Source organism: Puma concolor, chromosome C1, assembly GCF_028749965.1.
Source record: "Puma concolor isolate L17-30 chromosome C1, mPumCon1.1.hap2, whole genome shotgun sequence".
Lineage (NCBI taxonomy): Eukaryota > Metazoa > Chordata > Mammalia > Carnivora > Felidae > Puma > Puma concolor.
In genome coordinates, this window is record NC_141674.1 from 168,059,814 (window position 1) to 168,077,843 (window position 18,030).

The 18,030-nt window shown below is 37.2% G+C and overlaps 1 protein-coding gene across 5 annotated transcripts in view; it reads right to left on the reverse strand.

Annotated features, from left to right (window-relative positions):
* CCDC141 (coiled-coil domain containing 141) overlaps positions 1-18,030 on the reverse strand; it is a 203,593-nt gene that overhangs the window by 75,355 nt on the left and 110,208 nt on the right. For 4 of the 5 annotated variants that reach the window (XM_086719053.1, XM_086719051.1, XM_086719052.1 and 1 more), the window contains exon 7: positions 11,528-11,722. The exons of the other annotated variant lie outside the window; for it this stretch is intronic. In XM_086719053.1, the coding sequence (XP_086575179.1) occupies positions 11,528-11,722 (195 nt within the window). The remainder of the gene's footprint in view (positions 1-11,527; positions 11,723-18,030) is intronic. 5 annotated transcript variants of the gene reach the window in all.

Here is an 18,030-nt window from a genome sequence, read left to right on the forward strand (position 1 = left end):
GATTCTGTGTCTCCCTCTCTCTCTGCCCCTCCCCCTGCTCACGTTCTGTCTCTCTCAAAAAAGAAAGAAAGAAAGAAAGAAAGAAAGAAAGAAAGAAAGAAAGAGTTTTAAAGTCAGTGCCTAAAACAAAAATCCAGTGTAGTCAAAATTATCATGAATTGCCCTAAATCATGCTTAAAGTTTAGTATATGTGAACCAGTGCTACTGTAATACATATTCACATTTAGCATTGAGAGCCACTGAGCTAAAGGAAGAAATAAAGAGAAAACATATATATTTAGATGTCAGGCTATTCACTTCTTTCTTCCCTTAAGATAATTCCCAAAATTCCTAGTGGGAATGGGGGAAAGGATAGAGAATTCCAAAGTGCTTTTTCTTCTCTACAAGTTTAACTCCACTCTGTGTTAGTAGTAAGCCAGTATAACCTTAATACATATCATGTTTGTTATTGTTTTAATAACTAAAGAAAAAAATATGAAAGTTAGGGCATGATGGTAGTTAAGTACTCGGAAAATATTTGCTCGTGATTACATCTCGATAGGACACATCTTTGAAAAGTCACTGGGAAGAGTGTGGCCACCTGCTGCCTGTCATTCATCCCACTGGGCCTTTCCTCTTGTGGCCGCTGTGAACAGCTGCTACTCTCATATCCTTGGGCAGTGATATGGTCAGAAGAAGTGGTCTTCTCTTCACAGGAGTTAGATTCTAAAGCCATATGTACATTAAATGCATGTCTGAGGTGACTCCACCCCACTCCTGAATGTTATTATAAAAGTATTATAGCTTAATAACATGGGAATAAACTGAAGGTCTAAACAGTCAGTAGAAGGAAAAGGCGGTATATTAAGATAACCCATAACTTAGAATCAAAATAGCAAAATTTTTGTCAGAGTTTTTTTCAAAAATATCCAAGCGTTAGGAAAACATTTACTTATACACTGCTCTATGTATCACACTTGATAGAACTATGGCAGTAGAAAGGAGGTGAGTGATTTCATTCCTTCATCAGCTCAACAAATACATTTGTAAATAAGATGAGCTGGATACTATAAGAGAGCTTATTCTTTACCCTTAATCCTAACCTAGACCTAATGGGAATGATCTAAACACAAAGACATGTTAAATGTATTGATTTAAAGGGGGGTTCCTTTTTAAAAAAGTTATACTCCCTGTGATTGTCAGAGTCACATGTAAAACTCATTTCTCTTATCCCCATGCAGCATTTAATGAGGAATCCACATACCAATTCCAGAAAAGATCTAACTATCATTGCTCTCACTTAATCTATCCCCAGAATAGGACTTAATGCTTTTCTATTTACCATATCCATAAGGAACCTGATATACTGGATCTAGCCCGGAAAGAATCTCTTTGTCTCACACATGTTATAGAACAGGTTATTTCTGGCAATGACACTATAATGCCCATAGAAACTCCTTTGGAATTAATATTTCCCCTTTAGTTTACTCTCCCCATCCCCCTCTTTCTTCACACCTGGTCAAATACAGGTTTTATGACTAGAGGCAAAAACAAGGATATAAACACAAGGATAATATTTTCTCCCTCTTGGTTCTAGCTCTTCTTGACTATTTTGTATAACCACACGGTTCTTAAAAGGATAAGGAGACCAACCAGCTCTTTTTGCCTTGGTTTGGAAAAGACTAAGGAGTTGCTTGGTGTTTTTTCTTTACGATGCTCATCAAGATCTTTCTTTTTTTTTCCATTGTTAAGTACAGGATCCAAAGCAGGCTGGACCAAATCAAATAGAGATGGTATCGGGACATGGCACATTGTACTCTTTTTAAAATATCTATGGGATTAATAAATTAAGCAAGAACCATGAGTTAGTCATCCAGCATAAATATTTCATGCTGTTTCACAAAGATGTTTAATAAGTAGTATTGTTTGCTTCTTGACTAACTTAAGAGAATCAACATTAAAAACAAAAAGCCCAAATGCTACAGAACCTTGAAATTTTCCTTTCGTGAGTTCCAAGGCTGGAGAATGAGTTTGGTTGGAACCTTTATAATTACCAAGGACACAATATTCAGCTTCTCATTAGAGCACTGAATCCCACTGTCTGCAGAGATTTCCTCTGGGTTCAGTTTTCATCAAAACCAAAAGCTTCAGTTTCCTTTCCTAAATACTACCTGAGATAACTTCCCATGGCTCCCAGTTTGGCAAGCTGATACTTGATTCAGGTCCTGCCCAAATCTGCCCAGGCTTCCAAATGCTAGAAAAGCAGGGCAAAAGGGTGATGGGATTTTCAGCTCCCAGTGTTTGCTGCTCCCTACCGGTGCTCCAGCTTATTTCTTGCCACTCCAAGGTTGTTGCTGCTGGGCCCCAGAACTCACTCCACATTACAAGTGATGTTAATGAGAGGTGTGTAAAATCATGGGAACCTAAAACTGGTTTGGCCTCACAATCTGAAAAGCTCAATAAACACACAAACAAACAAGACAAAACAAAACAAAAAACCCAAACAAACAAAAAACAAAACAAAACAAAACATTGGAAAAGGAGTTTGGGGTTGAAAATGCATGTATGGGGCACCTGGGTGGCTCAGTCAATTGAGCATTCTAATCTTGATTTCAGCTCAGGTCATGATCTCAGGGCTGTGAACTCAAGCCCCCTTTAGGGCTCTGCACTGAGCATGGAACCTGCTTAAGATTCTCTCTCCCTCTCTGTTTTTCTCTCTCTCTGTCTTTCTTTGCCCCTCTCTCCTGCGTGCTTTCTCTCTCTAAAATAAAAACTAAAAAGAAAGAAAATGGCATGCATCTGATGCATTTTATCAACAAGGAATGGAGGAAGTTTATGTATTAATAAACTCTTACTCTTTCTGAGGTAAGTTCATCTTCGAAATGGATAAACCAGACACATAAGTAGAATCCTAGCCAGCTAGTCACTGTTTATACTTTCTGGTTTCTTTTAATCTATTGACCTAAATAGTTTTAGGATAATCTTGGGAATACTTACATGGAAAAGCATCTATTTACAATCTGCAAAGAATTTATTTTTTTTTCATTATTCAACAAATATTTATTGGACTTTATGAAGCATGTACTCTGGTACATGCTGGGAACAGGAAAATGGAACAAAAGCATTTAAGTCATGTTAGAGTGGCTAGTGTAGTATTAAATGCATATAAAATGACAAAATAATAGCTAGAACTCAGCGAGTGCTTGGCTGTTCTATGCACCAGTCAGGTATTAACTCATTTAGAAGCTCAGTGACTCTGTGAGGTACATATAATTATTATTTCCATTTTTCAGATAAAAAAAGCTAGACACACAGAGAAGTTAAGGAACTGCCTAAGGTCATAGAACTAATAAATGTCTAAGACCATATTCATACCTCAGCAGCCTGGCTCCAAAGTCTGCTATATTATTTTAGAAAAGTATCATCCTAACAAACATTTTAAAATTTTCACTTAATACTCTTCAATTCCATTTATTTATTTATACTCCAACTCTATCATGGAAAGATTTTGAACATGTATCAGCAGTTGCAGTAACTTTTATTACTGAATGGTATTCCCTGAGGATCGTTAGACCTCTTTTAGAGAAGTGAAAACTCAGGCTCAAAGTGTAATTGACCTGTCACATGTCCAGTCATTCATTCATTGATTCAGCAAAGTTTGTTGAATGCTAGGTGGCGTGCAAAGATGACTAAGACACCCCCTCTCTCTAAGGAGCACAGAGAAATACTACAGGAATAATGAAAAATAGGCAATTAATGCTGCTTGGAGACTTCTTGGAGCAGGTAGCATGGGTGATTACAAACCTCTTCACCCAGCATTACCTTCCTTCTCAGCTATGACACAGAGATTGAGCTCAAAATTTGTGTTCCTTGTATATTAAAGTAATTAAGCTCTCTTCATTCCAGTGACCTTGGATCAGTATAATCTCTTATGAAAATGGAACATAGTTGGCCTTGAAACTCCATAGTTTCTACTATTTCACTACTTTCTATCATTCAAATAATTATTGAGCATTCACTGCCTGAAAGGTGCTGTTCTAGATGTTCCGTTCTGGTAAACACAAAGTAAAACAGACATGTGTTTTACCCTCAAGGAATTTTAATTCAGCAAAGGAAAGTAAATCTACCAGAAATGCCTACAATACAAGGAAGAACATATTTAATACCAATGGAGATGTGCAGCAGTTTAAAATTGCACATGGAAGGGAAACCAATAAATAACACTCATGACTCACTTAGAAGTCACATGATAGCTTTATTGTGAAGGATAGTAATGAGTGAATGATAATACTGAGTGTCTTCTGGGTGCGTATGTAAGCCAATTTGACAATAAAATATATTAAAAAAAACTGAGTGTCTTTATTACAAGACTAATTAAATAGGGGCTGAGTTGTGGGTTCTCATGAAAAATGTAAGATGGTAAATGCATTTCTTGTTTTGATAATCTTTCTATTATATATATATATGTTTATATATACATATATAAACATATATATATAATTTTATGTTTAGCCATATTTATCAAATATTTGCATGGTTTAAATAGCCTCTCCTTAAGTTCTAAAACCAAAAGTTTCTACACCAGTCTTTCAGAGAGAATACAGGAGGAGAGTAAATTAAGACATCATTTGCATCTATATCAGGAGGTTTGCCTCATCACGATTTTTTGAATTCCTTAATATCTGTTCATAGTTACGGATATGTTCAGCATAAGATAGAAATTTCTTAGCATGCTATTCAAGACCCTTCCTGACCCCCTGTCTGCTTCTACTACTTTTCTCTCATCATTCTGGTCTTATACCCTACACTCGTGGCAAAGTGAATTACCTTAGATTCCCCATGCATGGCACAACTCTGTACCACCCAGTCCTCCTCCAATCGCTCCTTGTCCTAGCCTTTCAGATTTAGCTCAGTGCTCACCTCCTGTGGAGAAGTCTTCCTTGACACTTTTTCCCTGAGACTCTCCTCTGTGTTCCCTAATGCTCTAGGCTCACTCCAAAACTTTGGGCTTTTCCCAAAGCATACAGCACTTCTGTTCCCTTGCCTCTCCTCCAGACCAGACTGAAAGGGTCTTGAAGGCAAGGATCTTAAAGCAAGTATCTTTAACTGCTTTAGCTAAAGTACACATATGACATATGAAAACAGTAGCTATACAACACATTAGGCGAAGGGAAATGTAGAAGCATGGAGGGAGGTTTTTTGGTGGGGGTTGTTTTTTTGGGTTTTTTTGTTTTTGTTTTTAAAGATGCTTTAGTTCTTTGTAAGAGAAAGGGAAGTTGTTCTGGAAAAGAGAAATCTGAAACAGGCTGCCTAAGAATTATGAAACTGAAAGCAAGTACGTTTTCCTTAATTTCCAATACAATTAGCTTAGTTTCTTTAATTCATTTACATCACCTTAACAAATTCCTTCTGGATAATATTTTTTAGGTTCTCTATTTGGACAGATTTCTTCACTCTTCAATCTGTGCAACAACTGAGTCATTTTATTTAATTGCTTCCCACATCTGGGCTAAAATGTATCTATTTTGAAAAATGGGAGAATAGTGTATATATAAGTGAAAAAACTGTACCAAACCTCATCCTTAATTATTTTGTTTTTATCTGAAACAATTATGTTGCTGTAGGCATTACTGTTTTGCATGGCTATAAATATCTTGAAAAAGCAACATTAACTTTTTAGAAGACATAAAACTTTCAGCAGTGATGGCAGAAGCAGTAGAAGCTATGACAATCGCTACATTTCAAACTGCTTTTGGGGTGTTGCTTTAGCTGCCCCAGTTTTTGCTTCACCTTTGCTTTTAGGCTAATCACCCAAGAAGCACACCATGTAAATTTGGCCTCAGTCTTCACCGCTTGCTTTCCCCCAACGAAATCATGTGCCTATGAACAGGAAGCATGGGAAATGAAACTTTATGGCCAATCAGCCATGTTTTACAGATTTAGGTTCAATCATTGTTGTCATCTAAATACAGGTTCGTATTGTTCTGCTCTTGAAACATATATATTTATCTCTGTTTGATTCTAACCACATTGCCTAAACAATGATAAATACAATTTGGATGATTGACATATCTTAACCAACTCCTTGGTTGTGAACTTGTTAGAAATAAATAAGATAATCTATAATCATGAAAAGATGAAAATTTGGGGGGATAAAAATGAGTCACTATAATAGGTGCTATGTTCATATTTCATGCCATGTCCTACTTTTAGCAACATCTAGTAATTAGAGAAATTCTTTTCCAATCAGCTATCATCCAATATTGATAATCAACCCTTACTTGTATTTGTTGCTAAGTGATTTGGCAATAAATTCACCAACACAGTAGATAACTCTAAAACAGAAAGGAAGTATCTAGGGTTCTTAAATTACTTGGCTCAATCTCCACTTGAATCCAGTGTCTGGTTTAGGAAAAGCGTCAGTAGCAATATGCTAAGGTCCTGTGTGCTAACATTGCCACCTATCGCTCACTCCAGGTACAAACTACCACAGTCAAGCCAAAGGCTATAGGCACTCTGGGTATGAAACAGACTCTTGAGCCTTGGGTAATCATCAACCCCTAGCAGGATTAAAAGGTAATCAATTTCACTCCTAGAGCCACAACGCAAAGGCAAAGGCAATGTGGTTGTCGAGTCAATGTAGATAATTAGGCAATAATTATATTTTATTGAATTTTGCAAATTAGAAACATACTCTAGATTTTTTTTGTATGTTTTGTTCTTTGCTGTAACCCCAGCATTTAGAACAGTACCTGATACACGGTAATTGTATAGTAAAACTTTACTAAGCAAATGTATCTCTAAAGAATCTCTAAATTGGGGCGCCTGGGTGGCGCAGTCGGTTAAGCGTCCGACTTCAGCCAGGGGGTCCGTGAGTTCGAGCCCCGCGTCAGGCTCTGGGCTGATGGCTCGGAGCCTGGAGCCTTTCCGATTCTGTGTCTCCCTCTCTCTCTGCCCCTCCCCCGTTCATGCTCTGTCTCTCTCTGTCCCAAAAATAAATAAACGTTGAAAAAAAAAAATTAAAAAAAAAAATAAAGAATCTCTAAATAAAGAATTCTCTAAAGAATTATTAACCACACTACTCATTTAGAGACTTCAATAAAAGAAATTATTATGACTTTTTGTCTAGTAAATAAGAATATCCCTATTCTAAAATTGGTAGGGAGAGAGAAGAATAAATTAAAATGAAAAGGTAAGCAAGGGAAAAAGAGGAATTTCCAGATGCTTGCAACAAAAATACCAGCAACATATGATAAAAATCCAGATTAAAAAAGAAATATATATGATATGGAAAGCATTAACAACAGTCCATTTTGTAGATTATATTATGACCACCTTTTTAACTTAACAAACTTTTTAAAAAGTGAAAGTTGTATTTTAAAAATCACACATTTCACTTTTTATTGAACAAATACGCAAACTGTCACATCTTGTCATTTATATTACCTGTGACACTAGCATATTTTCTCACGCTGGTATTTGGCACAGATATTGAAGGAGAATATTGACCTAGCTTTAACAAATTTGGAATAAGAGGTTGTTTGCTGAAAAAATAATTCTACTTATCAAGAATGGAATTGATTTTCAAAGTCAATATCTTTTGGAAGCGCTGACTTCCTCTTTCTTCCACAGTGCTGCATGTGTTGGGAGAGTGGCTAGTGCTTCCACCCATCATTATCGGTGTGCCATGAACGGACCACAGTGACCCCTCTTCATTGGAGCCCTTTCTCACTGTTGGGTTTGCAGCTAGCAACCAACTTTCAAGGTGGAGGAAATGTCTCCTTCTGAGACAAATGCAGGTTGGCTTATTGTTTGCTATAAAAAAAAAAGATTCCCCAAGCTTAGGGTTCCTCTCTTGGAAACCACCTGCCGCAGATGCAGTCATCCATCTGGGCCTATCTGCATCACCCCCGCCCAGGGGACTGGGACTTGGGAAACTGATATGGCATGTGGACATTTCGATCATTGTTTTGTAATAAAGTCTTTCAAAACTGACACAGAAGTCATGTGTCTTTTGTGAGCATCCACAAAACTGTGACAAGTTAGCAAGTTAGCTTGAAGTTTGGGTAAGATTTCACATGCCTCATAGTTCTTGACAACATGACTTCATCTAGGGTTAAGGATGCTCACAACTAGAAAAATCCAATGCACCCAAGGTATGGTAAAGTGAATTTCCAAAAGGAAAAGTCAGTGCTTCAGAGATAAATTGATGATACAAATTGAAAATACCCGTTTGCTGGTATAAACAGAATTTTCAGCCTAGAAAACACAATTTTAAGGGATTTTAAAATTATATTAATGTTTCAAATCCAGCTCTTTATTTTAACTGGGTTATTTATAAGTGTTATGCCAAAAGTTAGGTAAAATGGTGCAAATTTTGTAAAATTTGGAGATTCCACAATATAAATAAAAAATAAAAATGCCATTTACAAGTCTTAAGGAGCTTCCCTCTTTAATTTAAACAGATTTACCCACTACATTATTTAATCGTGTATTGCTTCTTAATAATAGGGCAAATATTTCGTTTCAAAAATCATGATTAAATATCCACTTTCCACACTCCATCTTCTATTTTTTGCTGAAGTAAAAGTATCTATCACCTTTCACATTGATTCTTAAATTTGGAGTCAGAAATTATTCCCTTGATGCTTTGAAAAGGGAGAACAAATTCTATACCTTTCTAAGTGCCACTTGACTATAGAGAATGATATAATATGGATAGAGTATGAACAAATCCCAACTGAAATTGTTATAATTTGAATGCCATGGCTTTCCAATGATGAAACAGGGGATGTACAAGTCAAGACTTGGGGCACCTGGGTGGCTCAGTCAGGCAAGCATCTGACTCAGACATGTCGTGATCTCATGACAGTTCATGAGTTCAACCCCCCTGTAGGTCTGACAGCTCAGAGCCTGGAGCCTGCTTGGGATTCTGTCTGCCTCTCTCTGCCCCTCCCCCGCTCACACTCTATGTCTCTGTCTCAAAAATAAACAAACATTAAAAAAAATTAGGGGCACCTGGATGGTTTAGTCATTAAGGTGTCAGACTTCAACTCAGGTCATGATCTCCCAGTTGGTGGGCTCAGGTCATGATCTCCCATTTGGTAGATTCCAGCCCTATGTCGGACTCTGTCTGTGCTGATGGCTCAGAGCTTGGATCCTATTTCAGATTCTGTGCCTCCCTCTCTCTCTCTGCTCCTCCCCTATTTGCGCTCTGTCTCTCTTTCTCCCCCCCGCCCAACTCTCTGTCAAAAATAAACAAACATTTTTTTTAAGTTTTTTTTTTTAATTTAGAAGTCAAGTTTTGGGAGGAGGGAGCCTAGGTGGCTCAGTCAGTTAAGTGTCTTTGTGAGTTTGAGCCATGCTCTGGTGGCACAGAAGCTGCTTGGGATTCTATCCTTCTCTGTCTGCCCCTCCCCCACTCATTCTCTTTCTCCCTCTCTCTCTCTTTCAAAAAAAAAAAAATCAAGTCTCGAGGGTTAAGAAATATAGTTTCTTATGATTTAAGCTGAATTACTATGTGAATTTGAGAAAATAACCACTCTGTTCTATTATTATTATTGTTATTGTTGTTGTTGTTGTTATTGCAATAAATGTCATTCCTTTCCCCCTCAAGGCCCAGAAGCAATGTCAGAAGAAAGTCTCCCTGGAAAGTTACCACATAATGAGAGCAGAGAAAGCAAGAGCAGGGGGGTACAAATTGAAGGGAGAGAAACTACATTTTGCAGGGCTGAAACTATATGGTTTGTTCTAGAAGCATTGTTTTATTCTAGCAACATGTTCTATAACTGTCTTCCTTAAAAATGACATTACTTGATTGACAGATGACCTACTCATTTTGTAGAATGAGAGTGTAATGTAAGTTAGAAAGTCTCTTATTCAATACTACTCAGTGATCAAAAAGAATTAAATCTTGTCATTTGCAACATGATGGATCTAGAGTGTATTATGCTAAGCGAAATACGTCAGCCAGAGAAAGAGAAATGTCATATGATTGCACTCATATGTGGAATTTAAGAAACAAAACAGATGAACATAGGGGAAGGGAAGCAAGAATAAGATAAAAACAGAGAGGGAGACAAACCATAAGAGACTCTTAAATACAGAGAACAAACTAAGGGTTGATGGAGGGAGGGAGGTGGCGGGGGGGGATAGGCTAAATGGGTGATGAGCATTAAGGAGGGCACTTGCTGGGATGAGCACTGAGTGTTATATGTAAGTGATGAATCACTAAATTCTATTCCTGAAATCATTATTACACTGTATGTTAACTAACTTGGATTTAAATTAAAAAAAAAAAGAAATCTCTTATTCAAAAACAGGACTGTTCAAAAGAAACTTAACTAGCACCTACCATTTACTTAGTTCAACAGTTCCAGTAATATGCTATGACTGTTTCTTCTGTTAAAACAAAGAAATCCCAAACAGATGTTTATCATATTTGTCAAATTTTTCTTTAACACTTTTTTTTACTGTAATTCTAGCACCTCTACTTTGAAATTCTACTCTGCAAGTTTCCTATTAGTACGGAAGTTCAAAATTAAATAACTATTTTGATATATACCAGGACATTGTATTCAGATTGTTGATATCATGACTTTAAATCACAATATACCCACCTTCTGGGGGTTACCCATTCATTTCCTGTCACATTGTCCAGTTTCAAAAACATCAGTAAAATTTAAAGTATTAAACAATTCCAAGAAGGCAGTTTGAAGGTGTATATTAGATTGGAAAAGGTACAAAAATTTTCAAATAATATCGCCAGCTTCAGATACACAAGTGATGTGAACATGTGGACATTACCACTCACTAAGAACCATCTGCTACAGTCAATATTAAAAGAATCAACCAGGAGAAACAGAGCACAGTCTCCAACTCAAGAAGACCTGGAGATGGTCCAAAGCAAGATTTCCCCTTGGCAGACTTTAAAAGGCAAGACCAAGGCAGGGCAGTCAGGTTGAGACTCTGCTTCTAGCCTTATGGCTTGTATGCAGAAAGCTTACAATATTCATGTACCTTTCCCTGATAAATGAAAAAAAAGTTTTAAAGGGGAAATATTTTTCTTGGTGAAAATTTCAAGGTGTTATTTTAACCTTGATACATTTTATGATAATTCCCTTACTCCATGAGAAATATGGCAGTGTTGGCACAAGTGTCCCCTCAAGCAGTTCAATGACGGCTCTAAGATGAAACCCTCATGGGGATTTTTTTTAACATGTCAAAGCATAGAGCTTCCTAGTTTTGAGAACCAAATAATGGCCATGATAGGAATATATTCTTTCCAAATTTTTGTTTAAATTCTAATTAGTTAACATGCAGTGTAACACTGGTTTCAGGAGTAGAATTTAGTGATTCATTACTTGCATATAACATCCAGTACTCATCATAAAGGAATATATTTTTAAAAGTTCACTTTTGCTGCTATTAATTTTGAAACTCTATGTGGAATCCAGACCTCTGTGATGTTCGCCAGCCTACTGAAATCATGAGTCTCTTACTGGTCTGTCCTGATTACCTAAAATTACCAACGTAACTTCCCACTGACCTTATTGGCACTGTTAAAAAAAACATTTGCCTTTTTTAACCAAGTTTTCCTTTCCACCATGAGCCGACCAAATTCTCCTTGAAGCTGATCCAGTTTCTGGTTAGAGAGCTGTAGATGTTCCTTCTCCACATAGTCCTTGGACAGCAGAATCCCAAGCGCATCACTCTTTAGCTTCTCAACAGCAGAATTCCATTCCTACAAGAGATCACTCCAGTTTATTTTACACATCCTCCCCTTTGCAACTGTGCTAAGACTCAGAGAACATTTAGATGGGTTGAATGTATCAGTAACCATCTGTCACTGTATTTTCAAATTATGAAGGAGTAAATGCTACATTCCAGGTTTCAGTACCAAGATGTAGGTAAAAAAGAAAGGTAGATAAAGAAGAAAGAGGCTAGGAAGAGGCAGGTTGGGATGTGTGATCGATAGAATATCCAGTTGCCCCAAATACAGGCTACTTCTTCCATTAACGCTGTCTGAAAACATACCCAAAGTATAGTCAACAGCGTTTTTTAATCTCTAACTCACTTTGATCTGTTTTCATTTAATTAAATATAAAAAGTCTACTTCCCACAATTCGGTCTCACTGCCAATGTGGGCAAATATGTACAAGACAGGAAGAGAAATCTTATATTATATGGCTGTTGTGTTTGTATTGCGCCTACACTTAGAACTAAAATTAAGATCTGTTATTCTCCACAAAATTAATAGTTGGTATTGTGCAGTATTCCCTCCTTCCTGACCTGAGTCCCACCTCTCAATACTTCATTCTTAGTGCTATATAAACATTTCAGGAAAAGAAAGGAGGTAGTTTTTTACTTTCTGTTACACAAGGATGAAAAGCAGTAAGTAGAGAAGAAAATAAAAGTTGGAGTTAACTGAATATATTAACACTTTATTTATTTAAAGGGAAACTCAAATTTCTTGCAAAAGATGAAGCCAAATTCAACTTCATAAAATATCTCTAACATGGATGTCTTGTGAGTGAATTTTCGGTACCCATCTCAGCTAAGACTGTGGCTAAAAACAGCATAGGTTGTTTGTTAAAGCACCAGAAATTTAGCACCAAATTTCAAAAATTACATTCTACCTCCATCCTGGCTTGTTCCCTAAGGCAAACGTCCTATTATTAAGCTACATTTGTTACATTATACTATGTAAAATAAGTATAATTTTTAGTGCAATTTACTGCTACCATTTCCATTCATTCATTTCACAAGACACCCTAAATACTATGTACCTGGTACCATGCTAGGATAGATGGCTTGGGGAATATGAAGAAAGAATAAAATGTAGTTCTTTCCTTCAACAATATATAAACTGCTATTTTACATAATTTTCATATATACTTACATCATCAAATGTATGAAATGTATGCTGGTCCTATAGACACATCCTGATGACTCAACTAATGGAAATAGCTAACGTGTGATTCTTCAGCCTGACCACATCAATGGTGGTAACCAAATATAATGCTATAGTGGTTGATCATACTCTCAGCCTTCTAAGAGAATGACCAAAGAGGAAGGGGGTTGTTAAAATAAAAAACAAATGAAGACCAGCCTTAAAAATGGCCTGAGCAGACATAACCAGTTTAGTCATACAAACAAAGCTTAATTTAGCTTATTTTGCAAGGCTGACTTGACCTGGGTCATTTCTTGTTTATGTCTCTGGAAATTATAAGCAAAACTTGAACCTTTCCCAAGGTTGCTATGAGGTAACCACTGACCAATTCCCCATCATTTAAGGAAATTCTGATATTATAACCAATAATTGTGAAGAGTAAGAAGTCACCGTTTCCTCACTATTTTGGCTGCTTTATAATAATATACCCCCGAGCCTTGTTCCATGTTTTGGGGTGAGTGCTCTGGTTTGCATATTGTCTTTTTGGTGTGTGCACAATAAACTTTTACCAGTTACTACTTTGGTGATTCATTGTGGGTTTTTTTCCAGTTGTTTATGAACTTTTGACACTCCAGATTTCTCAGTGAGTGCAAAATCAATATTCTTAGGTATGAATATGGGCTATGTGATTTCTTAAGATCCTTCATTGTTTAAAGAGCTAGTCTGTCCCCACTTAAAGATAGCTAATATGTTCCATGACATTCTTTCATAAAGCACTGTAAATATCCTTCCCACTTAAAAATCATTACCTTAACCTTATCAGGAAAGAGCAAATGTTTTTAAAGCAGTTAGCACAATTTCTGGCACATGTAATAAACACTCACTGTTAGTCCCCCTTTTCATTCCATCAGTTTTACCATGGTTCACTAGCACCCCAAAATTTGTTCTTTATGAGAATTTCTGTTTCTCAGCTCTAAAATAATGGTAGTGGAAGGATTCTCCAAATGTTATTGATCAGCGTTATGTATCGATCAGTATTATGGGATAAACAAAACAAAGCGGGTTTCTTTACTGCAGGACTTCTCAGAATCCTCAATATGTTGATGTGCATTGAGACTCCGAGATGGAAACGCAGTGTGAAATATTTTGGACAACCTGTTTTGACCATGAAACCAGGTGTTTACTCATCATCTCAGGGGACCAATGCTCCAGCTGGAATAATGTTGGGAAATTCTGTTCTTATGGCTAAAAGCAGCTGAATCACCTATGAGTTCACCTGCTTTCACAAGTCTGTTTCTTTACTCTTGTTTTGTCTCTATCCCTCCAGACCCAACTAGTCCATTTTCTGTCTCTTGTACCCATTCTCTCATTTTCTGTCCGTTAAGATCCGTGGGGTATTAATCCTCAAAGACTCAAGTGAAGAAATGCTTCAGGTGTTAAAACAGAATAAAGCAGGTTATTCAAAAAGTTATCATTGACCATAATCTTCTTGCTCATTAGAGGAAGACCACTTAACAAATATGAAGAACCTCGGGAAGGCCTACAAAGCTAGGGGGAAGGAAATGGAACGGGAGTTAGGACATAGAGAAACGGATATGGCAATTATGTGTTCAACCTAGACAACACCAAGCCCTAAGGTGTAGGTGTCTTAACTGTCTGCAAGATAGTATTGATTTTTCTTTCTGTTTAAGCACTGTGCTAAATGCTTTTCATGTATTATGTCACCTAATCTTCACCATACCCCTGGAAGGTGCAAAGTGTTACCATCCTCATTTTACAGATGGGGTGATTGAAGTTTGGAAGGATTAAGAACTTTCCTGAATTCTCAACACCAGTAAGTGAAAGAGCCAGAATTCAAAATGAAGTAGTTTGACTCTAGAATCTGTTTCTCAATCAGTATACTGACCTCAGCACTTCAGAGAGGAGAGGCGATAAAAAGTGGTGGTTGTGTTTTTTTTGGTTTTTTGGTTTTTTCTGTTTTTTTGTTTTTTGTCTTTTGGTTTTTTTTTTTTTTTTTACAGCATAAAAGGATTAAATCTATCGGCTTAGAATTACACAGGTGAAAGTTCCATGAAACCCGGATAAGGTCTTGGAAATTACAAAAAATCTTCTAAGACCCTGAGATTTTCTGATTTGGAATCAGAAGCTTCATTCTTTCTAAATAAATACAATGCTGTTACATATAGAACTGAAAATTTACAGCCCAAACTCAAGCTTAATTTTGCTTAGCCAATGGACCAAAATAATAAAACACTTCTCTAAGAAGGGAAATACCTGTTCTCTAACAGTGTTCATAAATCTGCCTTTAGCATAAATGTTGCAAACATTAAAGAAAGACATCTGGAGTAGAGCCAAATCTTGGAAAAACCACTTTAGCTTTGTGCTTCACATCATATTTATAAAAAGTAGGCTATGACCTTCCAAGGAAACTGTTAAAGGACCATTTTGGCCTCGTATCTTTTCTTATTCTCCATCTCCAGTCTTCTTAATTGCATTTTCACATGAACTCTGTGGGTATTAAATGAAGTTGGGTCCATTCAATATTTCTATTCAATCTTCTCAGAAAATTGGTTCTGTTTTCTTTGGGCAATCCATAGGCATTTTCTGATGTATTTCTGTAACATTCTGATGATGAATTTACCCAGCATTTTTCTTAGGGGATGCTTCCACTATTTTATTTTTAACATAAAATGTTCCAGAGTCATCTGAATCCATCACACTATTTTAAAAAAAACTTAGTTGTCACTGTTGTCAAGGCTGGAGGAACCCAGTGGAGAAAACCATGGTCCGTTTTCTCTAGCCGTTGCTGCCTGCCTGCTAAGTGTTAAACATCTGACTTTCAGTCACTTTACAATAAAATATTTCCAGTATGTGTCCCTACCAGCTGAAAGCCAAAGACTACCATTTCCTTGGCTTTTCAATCTTGACAGAGATATGTGCATATGTCTGACCTAGTAAAGATGTGTGGCACTGTGTGATCCTGGGCTCAGGGTGTCTCCTCAGGTCACTCCATTATTTTCCTTTTTTCACTCTCAGTGGTAACCCTTTCAAACGGTACCTTTCAGTGTTCCATCCGCTGAGGAAATTGAGCTTCTGTTGAATCCGATGATTGAAAGGGTACTTTTAAGAGGATTAGTGCTGATAGACAAGAAGGTGAAAATGATTTCTTCTTTCTTTTCTATACTCCCAGGTTAGCTCTTCAAATGAAGTTATGGATTGGCATAAAAATTATCCAGCAAGTAAATTCAAAAAGTAGGAAGATTAGCTATTCCATTTGAAAAGAAACAACATAATCACAATATGTTTAGTAAACTTTTATTCACATGAAAACTTCAGGGTAGATGAAGGGGTTTAATGACCCAACACCATGTGGTAAATTATTTTCATTATAAACTTGAAACTTCAGAATGTAATTTTTAAGCGGGGGACAAGAAAGAAGAGAGGACATATTTATAAACTACTAAGAAAATACCAGCTGTGGAGATGACTGGCCAAAATCACATCTGGCCGAAGCATGTGTGGAGCTCATGTATAGTTCTCGTAGCATGGTTATTTCCTAGGGCATCTCATTAGACACAGCCCATTTCTTGTTCATTCTTTAAGTCTACAGTCCCATTTGGTTCGGCACCAAGGAGAATTAACTCATTGACACAAGAGCATAGAATTGTACATGATTGCATTAACAGCTGGTACAAACAAAATAAACCTGGCAATTTTAATCAGAGAATATTCGAGAATCTGTTTTGAGCAGGAGTTTCTTTTTAGAGGAAATGTTGACGCTTTTGAAGAGCGGCAATGAGCCCCTGAAAAGCTGAAACTCTGATTATGCCAAGTCGGATTGCACACTGGGCCAGTTTCCTCTCATGCTCTGTTCCCAGGATTTCTACACTGACCTACATGAAAGCAAGGATCATATGAGAGCTGGGTCCCATCCCACTGTTGGATGAGTGCAGATTTCAGTGTCCACAGGCCATTTGAACCTGGCCCTCATTGTGATGCATTTCAGCAAAGGCATTGTTTGCAAACAGGAAGAACAGCAATTTTGTGTCACCTAAAGATAAAAGAAGTATGGTGTTTCACCTCCCAGCCATGAGGCAGACAATCATTGCTATTGAACCAGGCAGAGCTCATGGGGAAGAGCAAAGAACTGGAGCTAGAAATACATTTTTTTTTTTAATTTTTTTTTTTAACGTTTATTTATTTTGGAGACAGAGAGAGACAGAGCATGAACGGGGGAGGGGCAGAGAGAGAGGGAGACACAGAATTGGAAACAGGCTCCAGGCTCCGCGCCATCAGCCCAGAGCCTGACGCGGGGCTCGAGCCCAGAGCCCGACGCGGGGCTGGAACTCACGGACCGTGAGATCGTGACCTGAGCTGAAGTCGGACGCTCAACCGACTGCACCACCCAGGCGCCCCTAGAAATACATTTTTTATTCCAAACTTAGTAAGTGGTCTCAAGCAGGGCATTTTGCTTTACCGAGCCGTACTTTCCTGCAGTACAATGACAGGCCTCTATCACTTCACATATGCTTCTGCTTCTCTAGTGAATTATATGTAAATTCAATGATGAAATGGCTGTGCTTCAAATTCCTACCAAAATTTGGGTATTTTAGCTGTATTTCCCATAATTAACCCTAGTGGGATTAGGACTGACAGTCTATAGTAGAAACGACATATATCACCAAAATAGTTTTTGAGTAATGGCTGTTTTCTTTTTTCTCTGTCCATTCAAATGTTCCAAAAGTCACAGGAAAAACCATGGCTTGGAAGGTTCTTGTCTCCCTTATTCTGTTCAATGCATGGCCATTAAGGGGAGCTTTTTGTTTAATTGCTCAGAGCTTGTTGTTAATACTGAAGCAAATGAATAGGCGGCAGAATAAATTTTTAAAATCAAATAAAATCTTAACAAATTACACTGTGAGCAAATCTTTGAAAGAATGATTGGAGCAACAATACATTTAGTTTTTCTTCCTTAGTTCAACATAGTTTTGGGATGAAAATTTAATTCCATGGAAAGTTGGGGAGACATTTTCTGAAGATTTGTGTTTTGCAAGAATCATTTTTTCTTACTCTCTTGTCCTTGGTGTTTTTCTTACATTTTTTGCTCCTCTTAATCAGAGTTTCTTTGAGTTGAATAAGTAAGGAGTATATCCAGATTT